The 22798-nt window shown below is 35.4% G+C and overlaps 3 protein-coding genes across 7 annotated transcripts in view; 2 read left to right on the top strand and 1 right to left on the bottom strand.

Moving 5' to 3' along the window:
• LOC145944576 (uncharacterized) overlaps positions 1-22798 on the bottom strand; it is a 67723-nt gene that overhangs the window by 38060 nt on the left and 6865 nt on the right. The gene's annotated exons all lie outside the window — the stretch shown is intronic.
• Hlk (hulk) overlaps positions 1-22798 on the top strand; it is a 31362-nt gene that overhangs the window by 4267 nt on the left and 4297 nt on the right. For 3 of the 4 annotated variants that reach the window (XM_083053584.1, XM_083053583.1, XM_083053586.1), the window contains exons 2-19: positions 5292-5474; positions 5712-5852; positions 7448-7483; positions 8930-9112; positions 9267-9410; positions 9484-9666; positions 9874-10005; positions 10082-10396; positions 10520-10702; positions 10806-10937; positions 11059-11373; positions 11478-11807; positions 11883-12203; positions 12551-12733; positions 21341-21472; positions 21722-22045; positions 22136-22324; positions 22419-22556. In XM_083053584.1, the coding sequence (XP_082909710.1) occupies positions 5292-5474; positions 5712-5852; positions 7448-7483; positions 8930-9112; positions 9267-9410; positions 9484-9666; positions 9874-10005; positions 10082-10396; positions 10520-10702; positions 10806-10937; positions 11059-11373; positions 11478-11807; positions 11883-12203; positions 12551-12733; positions 21341-21472; positions 21722-22045; positions 22136-22324; positions 22419-22556 (3564 nt within the window). The remainder of the gene's footprint in view (positions 1-5291; positions 5475-5711; positions 5853-7447; positions 7484-8929; positions 9113-9266; positions 9411-9483; positions 9667-9873; positions 10006-10081; positions 10397-10519; positions 10703-10805; positions 10938-11058; positions 11374-11477; positions 11808-11882; positions 12204-12550; positions 12734-21340; positions 21473-21721; positions 22046-22135; positions 22325-22418; positions 22557-22798) is intronic. The other variant, XM_083053585.1, reaches the window with a different exon arrangement.
• On the top strand, positions 14814-19857 carry LOC145944903 (uncharacterized). Of its 2 annotated transcripts, XM_083053588.1 has the most exons (3): positions 14814-14952; positions 16279-16593; positions 17704-19857. In XM_083053588.1, exons 2-3 carry the CDS (start codon positions 16302-16304, stop codon positions 17736-17738), a joined length of 327 nt encoding a protein of 108 aa, XP_082909714.1. In that variant the 5' UTR covers positions 14814-14952; positions 16279-16301; the 3' UTR covers positions 17739-19857. The 2 variants fall into 2 exon arrangements, with proteins under 2 accessions (XP_082909714.1, XP_082909713.1); XM_083053587.1 differs by lacking the exon at positions 14814-14952 and having other exon boundaries at positions 14956-16593.

The raw sequence follows: 22798 nt of genomic DNA, 5'->3' as shown, positions 1-22798 counted from the left end.
TTCTTAGGTTCAAAAGCAGGAGAATTTAACGAGGAAGGAAAGTAGAAAAGCGGTAGCAATTATCGAGAGAGATACGATAGACGAATCGACTGGCGAAGCTCGGAGGACTCAGACGACGAGCTCACGCGTCGACCTATTTCCAGCTGCAACGTCTTCGCGGCTCATGTCATCGTATGCTCTCGTATCGAATTCTTTTCTTCTAGCTTACTGTTTAAGGACTCGTATATCTGTTTTCTTTTTATCATGATGCATGTATATTGCCACTACATCACCGTTCAATACAATATTAATTGTTCTAGTCTTAAAGTAGGTCTTTAATAAGTTCAGTAGCGATGCTATGTACATCTGTCAGAAAATCTGACATTATTCCTGATATTAAGTAACTGAGTGTCATTGATAAAATTTACAAATTTAAAGTAATATTACCTAAAAAAATATAATAAAACTTGATTATTTTTTTAAATTTAGAAGAAACGCACCTTTAGAAGAAAAGAAATAAAACTTAAATTTGCAATATCTTCAAACCTCACTATTTCAGTATTGAATTGGAGCAGCGATGCAACATTTAAAAGCATATATATTTTCTGATCTACAATCGTCGAAAGTTCTTCTGAATTTAATTGCGTTTATATAATCCGCGAGAACAATGTAATTGAGAGAACACTGAAGTTATATCTGATGAGATATTTGAGAGAAACTGTCTTCTTTCTTGGCACATAATACATTATGCAGTTGACAATTTATGCAACGTGTTTGCTTGAATATAGTTAAATTAGTTTGGATACGCGATGCATTTTGAAATTTAACAAAATCTTAACGCGAAAGAGCAAAATTCGGAAAAAAATCGTGTAATAATAACACGAAAAGTAGTATCGGCATTTCGAGAGCCCTAGACATCCTTTCGGCCAGAAATCTAAAATTACTCCATATCCACCGTGCGGGGATGCTTCTTCCGCCTCTGCGTCACAGTAAATACTTACACGTGTACACGTGGCCCTGTTTCCCATAGAGTCGAGTCAATAGATTAAAAAGATGTAGACACATGTGCTCTCGTATGTTGTTCAACAATGTATCGTGTAATTTTCCTGCATTATCGAGACCACGAATCTTACAATTTAAAAGTGAAAACTTCCAAATCCATGCTTTATTATGTAAAGTGAAAAAATCATATAAATTTTCTTCTTGTATCATAGATTGAAAAATAAACTAATTTATTTATATATGTGTCGTAATTTGTATTTGATAAAATAATAGGTTCGTGAATATGCTGAAAATTTCTCCTTTTCGGTTTATAAAAAAGAGAGAGAGAGAGAGAGAGAGAGGATTAATAGATAGCTTTAATTTTGATTATGACATACTTTGATTAACTGTCACGTTCATATTCGTTGAAAGTGCGTCCAATAGATTGAATTGTACGCTCCTTTATTAATGCAAAACAATTGGGGAAAGGAGTTTTCAGTATCGTTTGATCGATTTATACCATCGGATACAAGTGATGGCATGCGAAAAATGTAATGTGTTATTTCTATATAAATAATTCTATATAAATTCTATATAAATAATTCAAGAAAAAGTTTTTATTATTTTTAACTTTAACCTCATGATCCAATATAGCCACAGTGAAGAATCAGAAGCTTAAAAATACGAGATCTCGTTTTGCAGAGCACACTGTCATCGTAACTCGCGCGATTTTCTTTTAAGCTGCGCCATTCGCGACTGCGACATTCGAAAAGCTTTACCGACAATCTGGGCCATTGCATGGGTGGCTCTCGTACAGATAAATTCGCGTGCATACATACATACAAATAGAGCGGAAACATTCTACGCACGGGCGACGATTAGTTTTATTCGTTCGCTCTCTCGCAAATATTTTGTCTTCTATTTCTGGGAGAAGGTTATATTCCGGCAAAATTATCACTATAATGGACACGACATTATGGAAATATTGATTTAGCTTAGAGACACGAAAAAATTGAAGAATTTTAATCAATCAACAAGTAGATAATTACAGACAAATATTATGTCATATCGGAGAGTTTGCACCAAGAAAGAGAGAAAGGGAGAGAAATAAAAAGATTCCGAGCGCATATTATTCACACAACAATGGCAATTAAAACGATATATTGTAATTGCAGCAACGTAAAGAGAATTATATTTTATATTTTGTGTTTCGGAGAATTCTTTTTCTTATTGATTATATATCGCGCGATTTCTTCGAAATAGTTTTTCCATTCGTAAATACATATACATACGTACACCTAATTTTATGTCTTGGAACACATAACATATGGCTACCATAGCGATGAATAGTGCAATTTATTCCTATGTCTGTTCCTCTCGCCACAGTTTATTTGTATATTATGCCCGATTTATTATATGCTGTTATTCTACTTTATGCATTCAACAAGACAAATTTCGTTATTTCAACGAATTCTTGGGATTGAGAGGCGCGTGTCTCCTCCTTCTTATCTTTTCATATACTTTGAGAAAAAAGAGAGCCTCTCTTTTAGTAATTAAATGTTCTTTGCGCGCGTTTCATGAAAAGCAACGATGACGAGTCAAAGGCGCGTTTAATTTCATACTGTATGTCGGTCGTTACTCCACATAATTGTAAACCAAGAGTATCGCGGACGCGTCCTTGGCGAAGATGCCCGCGGACAACGGCGACCAAGACGAGAAGAAGACGACGACGACGATATAACGGCGAGGCCGTTCGTTCTTGTATTTTTAGTGGCTCATAAACTAGGCACTGGCCGTCGTTCGATCTCGTCTTGTCTCTCTTTCTCTCTTTCTCTCTTTCTCGTATAATGGTAATACATATGCACAATTCAACGATTAAATAATGTAAGAGTAATTTTTAAAAAATTTAAATAATTTTACGCGATAAAAATTATTTTATTTTGTAAGCGCAGCATTAATAAGATATATATAGACGGTCGGAAGTAGCCTAATGATAAGAGCAATTGTCTCCGAGAAATAAACTTCCTATACTTACAAAATTTTATTGAAAGTACAGTTCTATTTAAAATAAAATTTTCTTTTTAATGCATACATATCTCTATCAAGTGGAAAGATCAACTAATTACTGAAATGATTTATTTCGCGAAAAGGAAGTATTGCAAGACGCCAAATTGGGAAAATACGGCAAACGAACTAAAGAAATCTATTTTAAATAAAATAATAATTTTTCCATAATCACACCTTGTAGTTTTTTTTTATATAAAATCAATTTTTCATTATTTAATCATCTGTCGCGATTGCTTTTGTCTTTTTGATCCTTACATTCATTCATTTCGAAATGTCACAAAAAATTGTGATACTTATATCTATAAAAAACGAAAGTTGTAAACACTTAGGTGTTGCATCAAATTGAATTGAAAATCGCGCATGTAGATTCATTCAATATTTCTGGCTGACCGATCGGGAGTAATTCGAAAGTTGAGGCCAACTAATGAACGTGTCTCGATCGAATATGCATTCTTCGCCAGAGACGAACATAATTTAGTTATGTGCCTCGTGGCAGCTGTCGATGTGACGACGAACGAAATAGTTCTACGAGCGCACCTGTCGCTTTTAATCGGGAGCAATGTCGCAAATGCGAAATGTCATCCGTTGTTACTTTGTCAAAATAATCAATATAATCTCTCATTTATCGCGCGATAACTATCCACGCAGTATTTTTTTTTATATTAATAATTTTATATCTTTAATCTTTTTTTTTTTTTGCACACGAATTTCGATATCGGTGAAATATGTGGATGAGTCTGTTGAGATATATGAACGTGTCATTTGAATTTTGGTCTCTCCATCTCGATAATTCTCTCGGTATCAAAGCACGAAGTAAAAATAGGTTTGTTTACGACACTGTATTTATATTCATTCACGATCTTTGCCTGTGATCCTTTCCGAATAAGCGAATAAGAGTATTGTATTTCTAAAAACTTTTCATTTTTCTTTTCAGTCTCCGAAAAGCCTCAGCACATTGAAACAAGAATCAAAGATTTCGATCGAACTATAATAAAAATTGTTTAATTGAAACGAATAAACTACTGATTACACTACTCATCAAATTATCTATCCAGATATCTCAAATGCAAAAGTCCTGAATATAGAAAAAAAAACCGCAATTTTAAGAGGTTTCATTGATTATGCCTATAGTACCAGAAAGATGTCAATCTCATTTATTCCTCCTCCGTGGGCTTTTGTTTGGCTGAATCTTTTTCATTCGTATCCGCTAATGGGTTATCGTCCAATTTCTCTTGACTTTCGACTATTACGGCAGCAACCGGTGGACACGGTCCAATTTATCTGGCACGACTTTTCGAGAATTCCTTCGCGCTCTGTGTCTCTTTTATATATATATCTCTCTCTCTCTTACTTTTTGCCTCTTAGTCAGACCATTCTGCCAACCGTTTTGCGGGGGTGTTCGTTAACCAAATGCTATTACGTTACCCTCAGTGATGACGAAGAGGTAGAGAGACAGAAGAAGACATATAGATGGAGATAAAAAGAGAAAGAAAAGTAGGCAGATATATGATCGCACAAGAGCAAAGAAGCGTAACGAAAGGAGTGACTGCTTCTACACCGACGAGTACCTACATACGCAGACAGAAGCCGAAAGAAAGAGCGAGAGAGAGAGAGAAAAAACAGGGAGCAAAATCGAGAGCGAGCGAAAAGACAACAGAAATAGAGAGGAAGAGAATCGGAACCACCTCTCCTGTTTCTTCTAGCTCTATTCTGAGGAAGTCGTCACCAAAAATGGCGGGGCGCGCGAAGCGTCTACGTGACGATGAGCGTAACATCGTCCTCCCTGTCTCTCGTTATCATCAACATCAACCGTGAATCAAGGTCCTCGCTTAGGGAAAACGTTATGCCGGTTGATATAAATGGGGGGAGGGAAACTGATCGGGGACAATACCTCGATATCTATAGCCGATGGTTGTAACCCAACACCCGCAACCGCCACCACCATCACCGCAGAAGTAGCGGCCTCGGACCCTGTACGCTCGAATGAAGCGCAGCCCGCCAAGAACGTGTACAACTGCCAAGGCAGAAACGATAAAAATGTGCCCAGAAGAGAGCAATTGGATCTTTCTCCCTCATAGCCGCCTGAGAGAAAGCGCGAAGCGAGTTTGTTAAACGAAATAAAGAAGGAAATTGATCCCATTTGTGGTTGAACCGGTGGTTCGATTCGCGAGTCACTTTATTTGCGATTCGTATATTTTTCAGTAAACATTTTTACGTCTCATTATTTGATATTGTGTACGGCTTAATTCGAAATTTTTCTACAGATGCACGAAGTTGTACCACGTGCGACAAGGTCCTGGCCGAATTGGAGAAAATCGACGACGATACGGATCACTTTGGAGTGGACTTTGTCAAGATCAACGATAAACGATTGGCGAAGCAATATGGCATCAAAAACTTTCCAGCTCTTACGTATTTCCGCGAGAAAGAACCTATTATATACGATGGTAAGCATCAGCCCTCTTTAATTTTTTTGCGAATTTAATCACGATAAATAAATATCTGCTTAAATACACGATGAGTATTATAATTATAATAATTTGTTCTAAATTTATTATTTGTAATTATAATCATATTTATTATTATTGTTACGATGTTAAAAATTGTAATAAAGCAAATGCTAAAAATTATCAGTCGCACATCTAACAACAAAAAACATATACACAACGCTTGTTTAATTTTAGGTGACCTGATGGACGAAGAAAATGTATTAGATTTTCTCACGAGCTTAGAAGCGATGGATCTACCGGATCGTATCGAAGAAGTTAATGCCAAGATTCTGACGAAAATCGTCGAGGAAACAGATTTTGTTGCGGTTCTTTTCTGTAAGTCGCTTTCTTTATTATTACTCGTTAAACACATTGAATTATGTTCCGTTCCAATAAATCCGGAAGATCGCACGCAACCATCCGGAGCACGTTACTTTTCAATGTTCACCGTTTAATTTCTAATAGAATATCGAGCATGCTGTCGCATTGTAAAATATTTTGCAAACAACTCTATATTTACAAAAAAATAGAATACGCGCTAATATACTTCAAAAAAAAAACAAATCAAAATGGTGTGTTTAATTTAAAAAATGAATAGAAATGATTTTAATTGATATAAGATATTCACTATACGAAATATTTATATTACTTATTATTATAAATGCAAATATTTATATAATCAGTCTCATAATATATGTTTCACAAAGATTCTATAACACACATAAAACAACGACTAAACTTAAACACCTTGATAATCAAATAATCTATAATTTTTATAAACTGTAAACTCACACAAACCACGAGATACGCTTGATATAAAACGAAATAAGAAAGTTCTGTGCATTATATTAAACCGAGCCATTTGGTGCAATTTAAAGTTTAAAGAACTGCGATCAAACGTGCGATCGAACAGCAAAAGAGAGACGTAGAACGAGATAATCGCTCGCGCTAGACAGCTCTAATTTAATTTTTAAATAGTGGCGAAAACGCAGAGCATGATCGATCTCAATTGGCGCCTCTGAATTTTTTAAAATAGCACGACATAATTTCATATATATATATATATCATATAATCGAAATCCATTTACGAGACTAATTTAGGCTAGTGATGGTGCCAGTCGGCGCCAAAAATCGACGGATACACAGCAATGCTATGTAATGTACCATTCTATGTGTACACCTACACACTATCGTGTAATATCTATCGTTCACTTCACTTGTTATTGTCCGACGTATTACTAATCTGTGTATATCACGTGTGCGATGAGAAGAGCTGTTCGTCGCTGTACATAAAATAAAAATTAACTCTTCTTCAAGTTCAATTTCAAGATATCGCGTACTTCTACCATGTGCACGATAAATTATAATGTTATAAAGCAATGAATTAATAATAACAGTTTTATAATAAGGCAGCTTATCGCAAATCTTTTTTAATCACTAAGCTTTTAAAAATTTAATTAATATAATTAGATATATTTAGATATACGTATTATGATGTACGATTTCATATTCCTTGAGTTTTAGTTGTTCCTAATATCACATATGTACATATATGCAGAGAAGGATTGTCAAAGATATTTTTATCAATGAATCGATTGATAGAAAATAACGCCTGTAATCTTTCTCTGTATAAAGCGCAATGTTTACGTCGGTTTGTTTACCTCTGTAAAGTCTCTCTGCCTATCTATCTCTACTGTCTTTGTCTCTTCCGTTCAATGTTCGTGTCGATGTTCGTGTTGATCGAGTTTGAAACATCCTATCGCAAAATGGAAAGCTGGATCAATAAAGATATATGAATCATCGTCGCAGCAATGAAGGCAATTAAATCTGTCATGCTGAATCATTCCGTCCACTTTGCGATTCGATCACATACAATATACTTGTAAATAATACATATATGTGAAAATTCTTGTGTGTGTTGATACGAATAGGTCCGGACACGGAGCGGTGTGCGGGCACTGGGTCTAGTAAGTACATATTTATAAGAGAACGATGTTCTCTTCTACCTGTGGCACAGCACCTATACCCTACGCTTCTTTACATACGTACATACGCACGCACACACGTATATATACACTGCTACATGCAATCCAATATCGCACGTTAATGAAAGATCACTTTGCCGTTTATAGAGAGTTACTACTATCAACTATATATACTATAATAATAACGCTTGAGAAATCAATCTTCTTTTTTGCACCTGATTTTATCGCAAAATTAAATTATGTAAGAAGCAAAAAATTTTATATATGACTTTTTTCATATATATAAAATCGTTTTCCTTTAACGTTTAAAAAATCAATCTTCCTTTTTTCCATCTAATCTTTTATCGCAAAATTAAATTATATAAGAAGCAAAAAATATATATACTTTTTTTTTTCGTATATATACCATATAATGAAATATAATAAAATTGTTTTTCTTTTTTCTTCCGCGGAAAAGTGATTTTTCGCGAGTGCATCATCCGACATGCTGTGATCACGCGTTCACCTCCGGCAAATGTATTTCCTTCAAACCATATTCTTAACTATCGATTTGCGTGTTCATCAATTACCAGAGTTGTATCTATCGCATCGTCCCTGCAGCTCTTCGCTCCAATGTACGTGAACAACGACAGAGGGATGCGGTACGCGGGGAAAAAACGGATGTCAATAGAGCGGCAAGAGAGCTTTTTACATTCACACATTTCGCTCGTTTCGAATATACGATGGATACTCTGATGAAATCTCTTAAAAATTGTTTTTAGTAAATTAGCATTTGAATACGAAATTATATATATATATATATATATATATATATATATATATATATGTGATGTATATAATTAAAAAGGAGACTCAGCTAACATGAAGCTTGCCAAATTTTTCCTTCTCTATTATTTATAAGCGCTTTGAATTGTAAATTCTTGGTACGAGGCGCTCTTTAATTAAAATATTTGTAAATATTCAATTACTGTTTGCATTCTGAGTGTGCACCGGTCAGATGTGTAGAATATAAACTGCATTATTCCGCATTTCCCTTTAGAATAGAGCAATGTGTTTTATAAGAGTGAGACTGTTTTGTGAGAGTAATTGTGTATACTAATCTAATTTCGTTTCAATATTCTTGGAAAAGCAATCTAAAAAGGATTATTCATTATTCCAAAAAAAAAACATAGTAATTTTGGTATCTCGACAACATTGTAAAATTTTATGTGATTTTTATGTCTAATAATATTAGAGATATTTAGATTGTTGAGTATACAACGACAACGATTACATAAAATGACGATATAACATTCAAGAATTACAAGAGAAAATCGAATTTTCAATTTTTATATAGAGACTTGTGGACGGAATTATAATTAGCATTCGAGGATGACGTTCAATGACAAAGACACACAATAATGCATCTTTTTATTTCAAATGGGACAGACAAGCCAGACTGCAAAAAGTGCCTCAAGGCTCTGCAAGAACTGGAGAACATCGATGACGAGGCCGATCAATTAGGCATCGGCTTCGTAAAGATCGCGGACGAGGCGCTCGCGGACGAATATAATCTCGGTTCTCTTCCAGCTCTAGTTTACTATAGGCATCAAATCCCGATCATTTACGAAAGTAAGTACGAGAGAGCGCGAGTAAAATAACGCATAAAATACGCAAAATGCTCGTACGTGTTTAAGTCTATTAAATCGATTTAACACACAATTATCCCATTTTAATAATGTAAAGCAATTTAGAAGCGAAATTAATTCGTAGTACGCGTTTTTAGATGAACTGAGCAAAGAAGAAGACGTACTAGAATGGCTGGTAGCGAACAAGAGTACGGGAGACGAAGAGGACGTTATCGAAGATGTTACCGCTAAGACGTTGAACACACTGATCGGAAATATTGACAATCTAGTTGTTCTGTTCTGTTCGCATCTATTTCGCTATCATTTCGGTCATTTGTCTTGCCCTCGCTTCATAACGCGACATCGTGTTTGCAGACGATCACGGTGACGAGGACTCTATGCAGGTCCTAAACGAGCTGGAAAAGATTGACGACGACTGCGACAAGCACGGGATTCAATTTGTGAAGATCGACGACGAGAAGGCGGCGGGAGAATTCGGAATCGACAATTTACCTGCGATTGTCTATTTCGAGAAGCAGATACCAAATGTTTACGACGGTGGGTAGGTGAATCGAACATTCGGACACCAGAGATAGCACCTTTCTCTCTCTCATTTATATAAATATATATATCTATATATAAATAATGTCGAAAATATAATTTCAGATATACATTACATTTAAGCCAATAAAGATGAAAAATTTACAAAAAATAGATCTGTAGATAAATAATTCGATTCGAGATTAAGTAATTCTATGATTGCAGGAGATATAGAAAACGAGGATGAAATTCTGGAATGGCTATTGTCGCAACTTGAAAAGGATGAGATCGAAGACGTCACCGATGAGATGCTGGATCGTCTCATCAAAGACGGAAAGACCTTGGCCGTGCTCTTCTGTAAGTTGCTCGCGAAAGTCTCGCACTAAAACCGATCTATACAAATGATATTAGGATATATTCGTAATGATCACAGACGACAACAACGATCGGAAGTCGCAGAGAGTTCTCAACGAGTTGGAGAACATCGATGACGAGTGCGATCAGCTCGGCGTAACATTCGTGAAAATTGACAGTTCGGAGGAGGCTAAGGAATACGGCATCGAGAAACTACCTGCGATGCTTTACTTCGAGAAAGGCATTCCGATGATATATCAGGGCAATCTCGAGGACGAGGAGAGGGTGCTCAAATGGTTGGAGCAACAGCAAAAGGCCGACCAAATCGAAGACGTCACGGACGAAATGCTCGACATGGTTATCGAGAAGATGCCGCTCGTAGCTGTTCTCTTTTGTCAGTAATATATTTCGCGTTTTTTTCTTTCCATCTCTTTCCGTCCTTCTGAGTTTTTCCTCGTTCAAAACTGTTCGTCTAATTATATCGCTCATAATCGTTGATTCTATCGTCGCTCTACAGATGACAAAGATCAAAAGAAGAGTCAGAAGGTGCTGAGCGAACTGGAGAACATCGACGACGATTGCGATCAACACAACATAGCCTTCGTGAAGATCAGTGACTTAAACGAGGCGAAAGAGTACGGCATAGAATCGCTTCCTACTCTAGTGCTTTTTGAACGACAAATTCCACATGTTTACGATGGTCAGTCTTGTCGAAGAATATCATTTACGTAAAATCGAGAGATGTAAATCAACTAGAAGGATTATTAGAAAATATTCAAAAAATTTTTTCAATTGCGTTGCAGGCGATCTTATGAACGAGGATCAAATACTGGGCTGGCTGTTGCATCAGAAGAAGCACGCCGAGATCCCGGAAGTGACGGACGAAATGATTGAAAAGCTCATAGAGACCTCGCCGTTCACGGCAGTTCTGTTTTGTAAGTGATCGATTGCTCTTTCTACCTCTATTTTTAATATTCTTTCACTGTTATTTTGTTAGATAAATGTTGTTATGCTGCCACGAATGATATTAATCAACGAACTGATTTCTTTTCGTAGACGACAAAGACGATAAACAAGACATGAGAATCCTAAACGAGTTGGAGAATATCGATGACGACTTGGAGAAAGAGGGTATCGTCATCGTCCGTATAGACAATGACGCCGAGGCGAAGGAATATGGTATCGATCATCTGCCGACCTTGATATATTTCGAGGATAAAATTCCAGCGATATACGAGGGCGATCTGCTGAATGAAGACGAAGTCCTTGAATGGCTGATACAGCAGAAGAACAGCGCTACCATCGAGGGAGTCACGGATGAGATATTGACGGATCTTATAGAGGACCACGAATACGTTGTAGTATATTTCCGTAAGCATTTCTTTCATCAATATTGATAGACACTGCAGTTGAAATTATTAATAACAGCAATTTCTTTCTGCTTTGATATAAACAATCTAAAATTATGACATTAGGTGGAAATTGTGAAGAAGGAGAGAAATGCGACAGTATTCTCGACGAATTAGAAAACATCGATGATGAACTCGACGAAACGGGCATTATATTCGTCACCACCGAGGACACTGTCATAGCGAAGAAATATGGCATCAAACATTTTCCAACTCTCGCGTTCTTCAGAAACAAAGACCCACTAATCTACACCGGCGATCTCGATGACGAAGACGAGGTACTGTCTTGGATCACGGACGAGGATACTTTGGAGATACCAGGGAAAATCGAAGAAGTCAATGCTAGAATGCTGGAGAACATTCTCGACGAGAACGACTATGTCGTCGTCTTTTTCTGTACGTCAATTGCAATATGATCGAGCGTATTCGCTATATTGATTGATCGCGATATATTGTACCGCTTGTTTACAGACAAAGAAGGCGATAAGAAAAGCCAGAAGATCCTCCAGGAGCTCGAGAACATCGACGATGAGTGCGAAGAGAAGGAGATCGATTTCGTAAAAATCTCCGACGAGGGAATCGAGAAGGAATATGATCTTCTGGGACTACCGGCGTTGGCATTTTATAGACACAAGTTCCGACAGATTTATTCGGGCGACATGATGCACGAGGAAGAGATCTTAGAGTGGGTTCTCGATCTTCGCACGACAACGCCGGATGTTATCGAAAATGTCGATAGAAAAACGTTACAAGTTCTCATTAATGACGTTGAACATCTCGCCGTTTTCTTTTGTAAGTATTAATTTTTATCTTTTTGATATTTATTCGTGTGTATATATTATATTATTATAATATGTACTTCACTGGATATTTTTACTAAAGGAAAAAGAATGTTCGAATTTCAAGATTTAAAATTAATCAAAAAATTATCAATGAAAGACATTCTATGTAATAAATCACAAAAATATTTTTTCTTTTTTAGATAAAATCTAAAATCTAAAATCTAAAATAGTGTTTATTTAAAAATGTCAACTTTAATTATTAATAGTAATAGAAATGATAGTGTAAAGATTTATATTTTTGCATAAATATGCATTGTGCATTTGCATTATATATATGCATGATAAATTATTTAACAGACGATGACAAATGTGAATCCTGCACGGAGATCCTGGAGGAGTTAGAAACAATTGACGATGATACTGATAAACACGGTATTCAATTCGTCAAATCAAACGATGCTAAACTGGCGGCTGAAATCGGCGTATTCTCCTTTCCGGCTCTCGTTTACTACGAGACCGGAGTTCCCATCATGTACGACGGTAAGTGCCGAAAGGCTCCATTTTTTGCTTTTTATTATCACCCCGTCCTCGCTATATGATCTTAGTTTTCTGTAGAATGAAAGCAAGATCGAGCACTTTGTGCTCTACTACGCGTTCTCCCCTTTATTAAGTCACTCTTCTACGTACGCTCTCAAAATAAATTTGTGTTAATTAACAAAGAGATTCAAACAAAAATAAAATTGTCATAAAAAAATCAAACGTATTAAATGAAAATATGTTTTGTTTTATATTATAATAATTCAGATGTATATAATACGCATTATCAGATGTATATAATACGCACTGTTACTTTTCGTGAATTATTCAGTAAATATTAATTTTTTATAATTAACATGATATGATACGATGAAGAGCGACTTAGCATGTTCCTTTCAGCAACTTCCGCGTCGATAAAGCGATAACGAAACCTTCCACCGATGCGATCTCGGTGCATCATCGAATCCGGCTGATCCTGATACGCGTGTGTGCCTTTTGTAGGTAATCTTAAGAACGAGGACAGAGTTCTGGAATGGCTAATCGAACAAAAAAGTAAGGAGATTTCTAGGATGATAATTATTATTACTGGTGTACTGTTCTTTGTGACGTTAATCTCGGTCGTGACTATACCACCGGGCTACGAGTACAACACTCACGCCGTGGTGATCACCCCGATCACATTACCACCATCACGATCACCATGATCGCAATCGTGGAAAAGAAAAAAAAATCAAATCACACGTCGAGTCTAAGAAAGTTCCTATAATATTTTTTTTGTCCATTTAACGGCGCGATGCATGCTTTCGAGTCTCAAAAAGAGTTCGATCAAAAAAAAAGTCACGAAATGTCAAGAAAATCGTTGAAATATAAAGTGGATTTTTGTTTTCAATATGCATACGCTAGCCATATAACTTTTTCATCACGGCACAATGCATTTAAAGGCGCAGTCGCAAGCTTATGACTTACTTGTGCCTCTCTCTTTTTCGTTACGCACTAGTATGCAGCTGCATCAATGCAATAATGCAGAACACTTCGTATATTGGCGGTGATGGGTCGTGCAAATTTTCTCGAAGCTATAATTTCGCGAAAGAAAATTGTCACGGCGCTTCACCGCCGGATTACTAATAATGATCTCGTGAGTAAAATATCTTTAGCTTTATTTTTCGCAGCTTTCCGCGTGCATTAATAACGGCTGTTTCTATTTCTTTTTTTTTGTTTTTTGTCTTTGCATTTAACGAAACTTTTGTAATTTATTTCATTCATAAGATTCAAATCGCGAGTTGTTTTACGAATTAGTAACACTTCGGTAAAGCATATCTTATTTAAAAAAAAAAACATAATACAAAAATGTATAAATGATATTGATATCATTTATAATATAAATTGTGTACAACTTCGACAATTGATATTAATGCCAATATTTTCTACTTATTGATACCTTATTTGCATATTATGTCATGTCTTTAGATCATATACGATGATCTTATATTTGTAATTTTCTATAAGCACGATTGCTTTACGACACGTGTTTACGTTTTGAATACTATTTGATTTATTTATCTTATTTATTCGTATAATGACCAAACACTTATCGTAAACCTATGAGACAAAAGATTTTTGGGGGGATAAATAATATCAGTTTTCCTTTTTTTTACATAATATAACAATTATTACGTATGTAACAATATTGCGAAAATGTTTAATGTGGTGCGTCAATAATGTTTGTCATTCTAAAATGCATGTCATCCCTTTGGACCGAGGCCATATCGATCACAAAAAACCTACGTACACAATTTGACTTTCAATCGTGCTATATATTATCCATGATCCCGTTAATATGCAGGTAATGATAGTGATCGTGATGATGACAATGACGATGATGATGATGATGATAATGATGATGATGATGATGATGATGATGATGATGACGACGAAGACGACGATGACGAAGACAACGATGATGAAGACGACGAAGACGAAGACGACGATGACGATGACGAAGACAATGACGACGATGACGATGACGAAGACGATGACGATGATGAGGATAATGATGAAGACGACGACGATGATGATAATGATAATAATGATGATGATAATGATGATGATGACGACGACGAAGATAGCGAAGATAACAATAAAAAATTGAACAAAGCCCTGAAGAAAATCCTGGACAAAGGTAAAGGTCCAACGACAACCCAGGAGGCCGAAGAGGAGCTCACGTGAGATCGAAGTGTGACGGGCTTTGTGTTGCGCGAAAGAAAGATGATATCTCAAAAGTAGTAGAGATACATATAATGTGCCAATAGACCGATTGGTATTGATCATAACAATATAATTTAGATGAAACATGGCTATTCACTCACCATTCACGGTAGAGCTGAACCGTGTAGGACATACCTGCATGTGAACGTTATTATTTTCTCTACTCACACCTGCAAAGTGCATCCTATACCTCGACTTTCCTTCCCATTCGATCATTAGAGGTTCCTCAAGATTTCCAAATTTTTCTCGCGTAATGCATGCCCGCCTTATAACAATCTCTTTTATTGATGGAGCCATGCGACCGAGTCGTCGTGAAGCATTCTTAATTCGCAATGAATTCTCGCATAAAAACTTGTAATAAAAAAAGATTTTAAACTGATAATATAATATATTGCAAAATTTGTATTTATTTGATAATTATATATTGTAATTTATATTATTCACAAAATGTAATCAAGTTTAGTTTGTTTCTTATCTAAAATTTACATATTGCGAGATTTATGCGAAGCTCCAGTCTCGGTCGCATTTTCATCCGCTATAATACGGGCATCTCCAAAGCGAGCCGATAGTTCCTGTGTAATTGACAGCTGTCGTCTGCAGCATATTCCGAGTCGAGAAAAATCGGACTAGTCTCCGAAAGAGTAAATAAAAAATGAGAACGGAGGAGGCATTTTCGATTAATGTGACATGGTTCGCGTAGTATTACGGCAAATTTTGATAATTTTTTTTCGTTACGACAGAGTTTTCCGCATTTAACGTAAGATATTACGCGAGATTGTAAATATTAAGCTATATATACATATAAAAATAATACATTATAAAAAATGCTATTAAATATGATCGAAAAGGAGGCTGGTTCACGTTTTAAAATTGCTAGAAAGAGTCGTCGACTCGCCGCGAGATTCTCTATTAAAACATTGTCTATTAAAAACATGCACGTTTGGCTTTTGCTAAGCAATTAAGATTGCAGTGGAACATTCTTTATACGCTAGCAACGTCGAGATCGCACGAGTCAATATATTTTCGTTTCTCCTCGATTCTCTCTTTCTTGTTTCCAATGTCTCGTTTATCTCTTTCTTTCTCTCTCTCACTTCTTCTTTTCCTCATTTTCTTTTTGTCATTTTGCCCATTTATTCCCTCATTCAATTATCATTTTATCCATGTTCCATTTACTTACTTAGATTGACTCGTGCGACGAGACCAATCAGTCATAGGCTAGCCAATTCTTACAAATTTTTCTCATACTCTTTGTATCTGACTCGTTGTATATTTGCTTACTGCAGGCGACGGCTGTTTCTACATCGGGATGGGAGGTAAAACCGCGAAACCCAAGATTCCCTCCTATGAGCCCTACCAGTGCTGTCCTGCCAAGCTCGCCCACAGCACCAAGGTCGCCAAGGTCACCAAAATCAGTCCGATTGCCAAGGACAAGCGCAAATTGCAAGGTACCGGTAGTACGGATAAGCCACAACTGCCGGCTCTGAAGCCGATAAACAAGCTCACGGTCAAGGATAGCAAAAAATTAGCGACGATATCGAAAGTCGACGCCGACGCAAAGGAATCCAAGTCCAAAACCAAGAAAGGATTTTTTGGAAGCGGTAAATATTATAATCAGCTATGTGTGTGAAAAAAGTTAAATGGCTGCCCACATACGCGTGCTCCGTCGATCCGCTTCGACATAACGTAAGCATATATTCACCGAGGAGAATAAATTTTCATCGATACAAAAAATCGTCGCATCAACTTGTTCGGAACAAAATCCAGTGTGACAGAACATATACGAATAAATCGTAAATTCAAAGGCAAGAACGATCAGCGACAGCCGATTATACGCCGCGCGTCTGCGGTGGGCAGCGATTTAACGAGAAACATCTTTTTAACGAAAAGATAGCGACCGATAAAGATAATAGATACTTAGCGTAATAAACAATGAGGTGGGAGGGAGGGAGAGGAGAAAATAGGGGGAACGAGTGGACTCGAAGAAAGATTTTCTAAGTCCGAGCCACCCGCGCGAGAAGATTCGTAGCGGAGATAAGACACCTGACTCTTCGTCTTCGTATCTCGGACGCAGGTACCTCGCGGGTCTCGCGCGGTCCATGAAGAGCATCAACGACGCGCAACTTCCGGATGAGCAAGACGATCCAAGACACGTGACACGTCTACGCGGCTGGCACCGGCGGCTGGATCCTTCCGCCTAACGATTCGTTAAAACTTATCGAACCACCTATCGAATAATCAACGGCACGGCCGATCAATCGGAAAATGTAATTTATTATCGTGTAATGAGACTCAATGCTTCGGCGACGGGGCTGAGGCTATATTTACGAATTATGAAAAATCACTCCTCTTAATTGACGAGTTTGTAAATAATAAATTGCGCGTAACTCTCATTGAAATCTCATAAAATAATCTTCGCCTCGATGATACGATCGCTCGAGGGAACAACTCGCGAATTTAGCTCTGTGTTCTAAACGCGTAAATTTCTCCTTTACAAGTGTAATTTCTCCCGAGTTTTTTGATCGATTCGAAACATCCGCTTTGAATTCGAATTCGAAACGCAGGTCCCCTCGAACGAACATCATCGTTGAAGAAGAACCGATGACAAGATTGTAGTTAATATGTAAAGGCGCAATGTGAAAAGCATATACGTGAGAATGATTTGTCTATCCTCTCACTGAGAGTTGGGTCGGGGTTGTGGGCTGTTACAGTTATAGCTGGAATCCCTTACCTCATGAAGGTCTAAACGACCGACACGCACATCGGCGTCCGGATGCGCGAGATCGAGCTGTGAACGACGATTAGGGAATGAAGAAAGAGTACTACTCGCCTACTACAATTATGGTCAAACTGGTGATCGAATGAAGAAAAAAAAATGCGATGAGAAAGTGCGCGCGGTGACGGAAGAAGCTATATACGAGGAACAGTTAAACCGGACAGGAACCAAAACAAAAAAATATCGCCATTGAGCGAGTAATGATTTCACGTTTCTTAAAGAAACAAAATGCCTCGTTGTCATTTAACATCGCCTCTATCATCACCTATCATCGTCGTCGATTACAATTATCGTCCATCCATCGTGTTCGTCCGCAGACTCATTAACGTTCTCGTTATTATCGCGTCAGCGTTTTATTAGCATCATAATACAATGCCATCTTTGTCGCTATATTATAGTAAATGATATCGTCATCTTTCTTCTCGATGTGTTCATCCGTGTGTTACGCGCAGAAAAGTAAATAAATATCTGCGAGATTCTAATAATACGTAACAATTCTGATGGCTCAGAAACATATTCGATAAAAGGACATTATAGAAAAATTTACAATATATTGAGTATGTATATATATGACATTAAAGATATTCGAGAAGAATAACATTTGATAAATGATCAGTCCGGTATAAATATCTGTCGATAATCACGCAAAAGACAGAATTATTCTCGCAATATTGCATTTCTTATATAGAGTTTTTGATCTTTAATATCCGATTATTGTCTAACGCTGAATTTTATCGGTTTTGTTTTACTCGTTAACCCGTTAACGTCACAAAGAGCGATACCACCTTCTGTTGCATTTCATCGGTAATATTTGTAAGGGGTAGAACTTTATAGTATAGACGGAAAAAGAGAAAAAGATGAAGGATGTAGGGTATAAGTCAGTGTTGCCGAGATCATCATAATGTTCTACCTAGATTTTACGGTACACGCTCTAGCAATTAGTTTAACACATGAGATTAATTTTTCTCTAACTAAACCTATCTTACTCTGAGGCTAATCTAACTTTCTCCTTCCTTATTTTCATAAGACAAAAAATCTTAAGAATATGAAAAAAAAAATTGAGGCCCAGAGTTAACTCGAAACTCTATAAATAAATGTCTTGTCTATAATTTATTAATGACGAAATTTCTTAATGATACGGAATTCTTATAGTGTTTTCATATCAATTTTTTATTCTAAAGAGAAATTCAGACTTGCCAAATTATTACAAATTTAATGATATATTTAATGATATTGAAATTGCTAAAATTTTAAAATATTTTAGCATTGCAATAGTTATTAAAATAAAAACTATCATTATCATCAATATCGCGATCTCATCCTTGAAATTTCAGGATTTATAAGAACTATCGTATATAAGAAAATACATTACAACATTAGAAATGAAAGTCTCTTACAAATTGCGAATACATAATTGTATGTATTGTTTCTTACTTAAAACGTTTCTACTTTTTAGTCCCGACATAAATATATCCTGCTTTCTCTTTATAATATTTTATGGTTCTTTACACCGAGGCTCACGTGAGTTTCTCTAATAGTTGCTTTCACTACTACTAATCGCTTATTTAGCTTAAAACCGACACGTAATTGCATAAAAACCGACACAAAATGTAAATGAAGAATGACCTTTCGACGATGCACGATTAGATCGTGCGAAGAAACCACGTTATAGAGAGGTGTTTATTTATTTATTTATTTATTAAACATTGAAATACCTCGTTACTTGTATTCACCGTTTTATCGCTCCGATAATCTGTGCAAGATACAAGCACATCATCATCCTCGAAACTGTCAAATTACAAGTGAGATACACGTAATAATATTATATTCTGACGTATAGAAGCGAAAAATCGATCATTTTAGATACTCTAGAGAAATTCATCGCGTCACAAACGGATGAGGATTTTGCGATCAATGCAAAATTAATTTGTCACACTGTGTATCTGTGATCATGATTATCAGACGTCGTGAATTTATCGCACGTAAACGTTGCGTGCGAGTCAATAAGTCCTCGTTATTCGCATAAGAACAGTATGTATATACGATAATAAAAGTCGATATTATACGATAACAATAAATACATTTCCTAATATCCTTTGTATTTGCTTTGCCCACCATCATTAATAATGGTACAGGCTTCATTATTATATTGTACGCTTACATGCAATCCCTGATGCAATAATGTTTTGTTATAAATCTCGAATTCATTGTAGAATATCCAAAGAAAAAATTATGAATTCTCATATTTAAAGAATTTCACGTGAAAGGATAATTACATTAACTATGATAGAATTTATAAAAACACGGAAAGTACACACATACAGAATATTTATACTATATCCAACGAAATATGTTAACATTTGTAAAAATTTTGATCACTTTTATTCTTATTCTTAAACACTTGTATAATATTTGTTAATCTGTATCAAGTTATCAAAATAAGTTTATTTCTCTATAAGTTATTTCTATTTATTTTTTCATGTAATCTCTAAACAAGTTCAAATATTTGTTTCAGTGTCCACTAGTTTTCAAATCTTTTCTAAATAAAGATTTGCATCTAATTCATAATATATATAAATAGTAGTAGTCTTTAATAAATTAAGTATACGTGCAATTTTTTTTAATTTTATATGGTGATCATCGTATTAAGAGGGTAAGTTAATTGCAAAAGTCTTTCCACATTTTAATTAAATGATAAGACAATTTTATAGAAAATTGATAGGAATATATGAATAGCCATTCCAGAACAGCGTCAATTTTAATAAAATTATTGTTGTGTTGACATGTTATTTTTTAATAAAATAAATTAATGTGATAATAGACTTACGAATATTTTTCAATATGTACTGAGCTAGGCATAATGTCTTTACAAAAATCTGTCTTCAAAGATGTCTGTTATATTTGCATTTGTGTACAATTTGCCATTATCACTTATTCAAATACAAACTAAAATTCATTTAAAATATTTCATATATCTTACTCTTATCCAGAGAATAAAATTGAAGTGATTCATAAAACAAAAACATAAAAATACTCTGAAATAATAAAGTTACATACATAAAGAATAAAACATTTATAATAAACAGTTAAGATAAATTATGCTCAGCTCAGTTTATAATGAGAAATATTGAAACTCGAAAACGCGTAAAATTCGAAAACAAAAACAGGTAAGACAAAATTTTTGTACAAATTATATTCATTATTTTTCTGTGTGCTAAATTCATCCTAAAGCTATTATCCTAAAATTTTATCTATATTTTACATTTAAAATAATTATTTTGTACATATCTACGTAATATATAAAATTTCAATTTTGAAAAAATTGTAAAAAGCTCGATTATACACATTCTCTTCAATGGTTTTAAAGATTTATTATTAATATTTAAAATAATTTTAAAAATCTTTTTTTAAAAAAATATTTTAAGATATTAGAAGACTAATTGCAAACATCTCTGTCTCATAAAGAATTATGAATTTCTTGTCGAAAACTTCTTTATTTCGACACTAATCCAACTCTAATAAACAAATAACTGACTAATAAGTAATCAATTGAGCCAATATATAACATTTAGGTAATCTCCTTGATGAGACTGAAGTACTTGAATGGATGGTGAAACAGAAGACCGACGAGAGCATAGAAGAGATTGATCGTGAGACTTTCATCAAATACATCGAGACAAAAGAATTTCTCGCTGTTATATTTTGTAAGGAACAAGTTTTAATCGACATATTTCGCACAAAAATGACAAAATAATTGGTTTTTCCTTTTTATATTTATCTTTATCTTATCCTTTTAAATACTATAATTTGCACACACATTCGGTTACTAAAAATATATTTAATAGCTATTGAAAAAAATAAAAGAACTTATATATAATCAAAATATTATATAAGAAATACGATTACTTGAAATTTTATATATTACGATATAAAAAAATTATAAAAAAATTCAGACAAAGAGGAGGATCCAGAGAGTCCCAGGGTGCTTAGACATATCGAGCTAATTGACGACGAGGCTGCAGAGTACGGAATAAAGATCGTCAGAATGAAGGATCGATTAATGGCAAAGAAATACGGCTTTCGAAATCCACCTGGTATCACTTACTTCCGCAAGAGTAAGAATATTAATTACGACGGTGACATCGATGACGAGGAGGAAATCCTCGATTGGTTGACCAATCCGGAAAATATGGAACTCACCGATCACATAGAGCGTATCAACAAGAAGATGTTTCAAAAAGTTCGACAATCGACCGACTATCTAGCTGTATTTTTCTGTGAGTGTTAGTGTAATATAATATTTAACGCACGCAATTAGCGTTCTCTTGCATTTATCCTTTCTTTAATACCTTGCGCGTATGTTTTAGACAGCAACGACTGCAAACAGTGTGGCCGAGTATTGGCGGAGATCGAACATATCGACGATGAAGCCGACGGAGCCGGTATTAAATTCGTCAAAATCGATGACAAACAACTATCCAAACAGTATGGTGTGTTCGCATTACCAGCTATTCTATTCTTTAAGATGGGATCAAAAGAACCAGTTATATATGCAGGTACGAGACAAATTACTCAAATTTCTTATTGATTAGAAAGAGATATAAAAATAGAAAATTTTTAAAAAAATATATATATATTTTTTTTTGACAGGTGATCTGTACGAAGAGGAGCAAATTTTGCAGTGGTTGTTGACGCAAAAAGACCCGTCCGGTGAGGTAATTGAAGCTCTGGAAGGCGAGGACCTTCTAAATTTGATACGAGAATCGGAGTCTTTAGCCGTGTATTTCTGTAAGTTGTAAAGTGAATAATTTTCACGGGATCACGGGGGTGAATGGGTGATGTTCGATCTATTTTTTATTTCTAGTATCATTATTCGCGTTTCTAACTGATATAATATATATGATTATTATCTCGAGGAACAAATCAATAGAGTAGTGTTGCACGCTACGTTCTTATATGTCTATATATCTTTTTTTTTTTTTTCTTTCCTCCCCTCTCGTATTTCCTAATCTTTATATATCGTTAAATTA

This window comes from Prenolepis imparis, unplaced genomic scaffold (assembly GCF_030444845.1).
Source record: "Prenolepis imparis isolate NDT839.2.m4 unplaced genomic scaffold, iyPreImpa1.0 SCAF_13, whole genome shotgun sequence".
NCBI lineage: Eukaryota > Metazoa > Arthropoda > Insecta > Hymenoptera > Formicidae > Prenolepis > Prenolepis imparis.
This window is presented reverse-complemented; position numbering and strand designations above follow the sequence as displayed.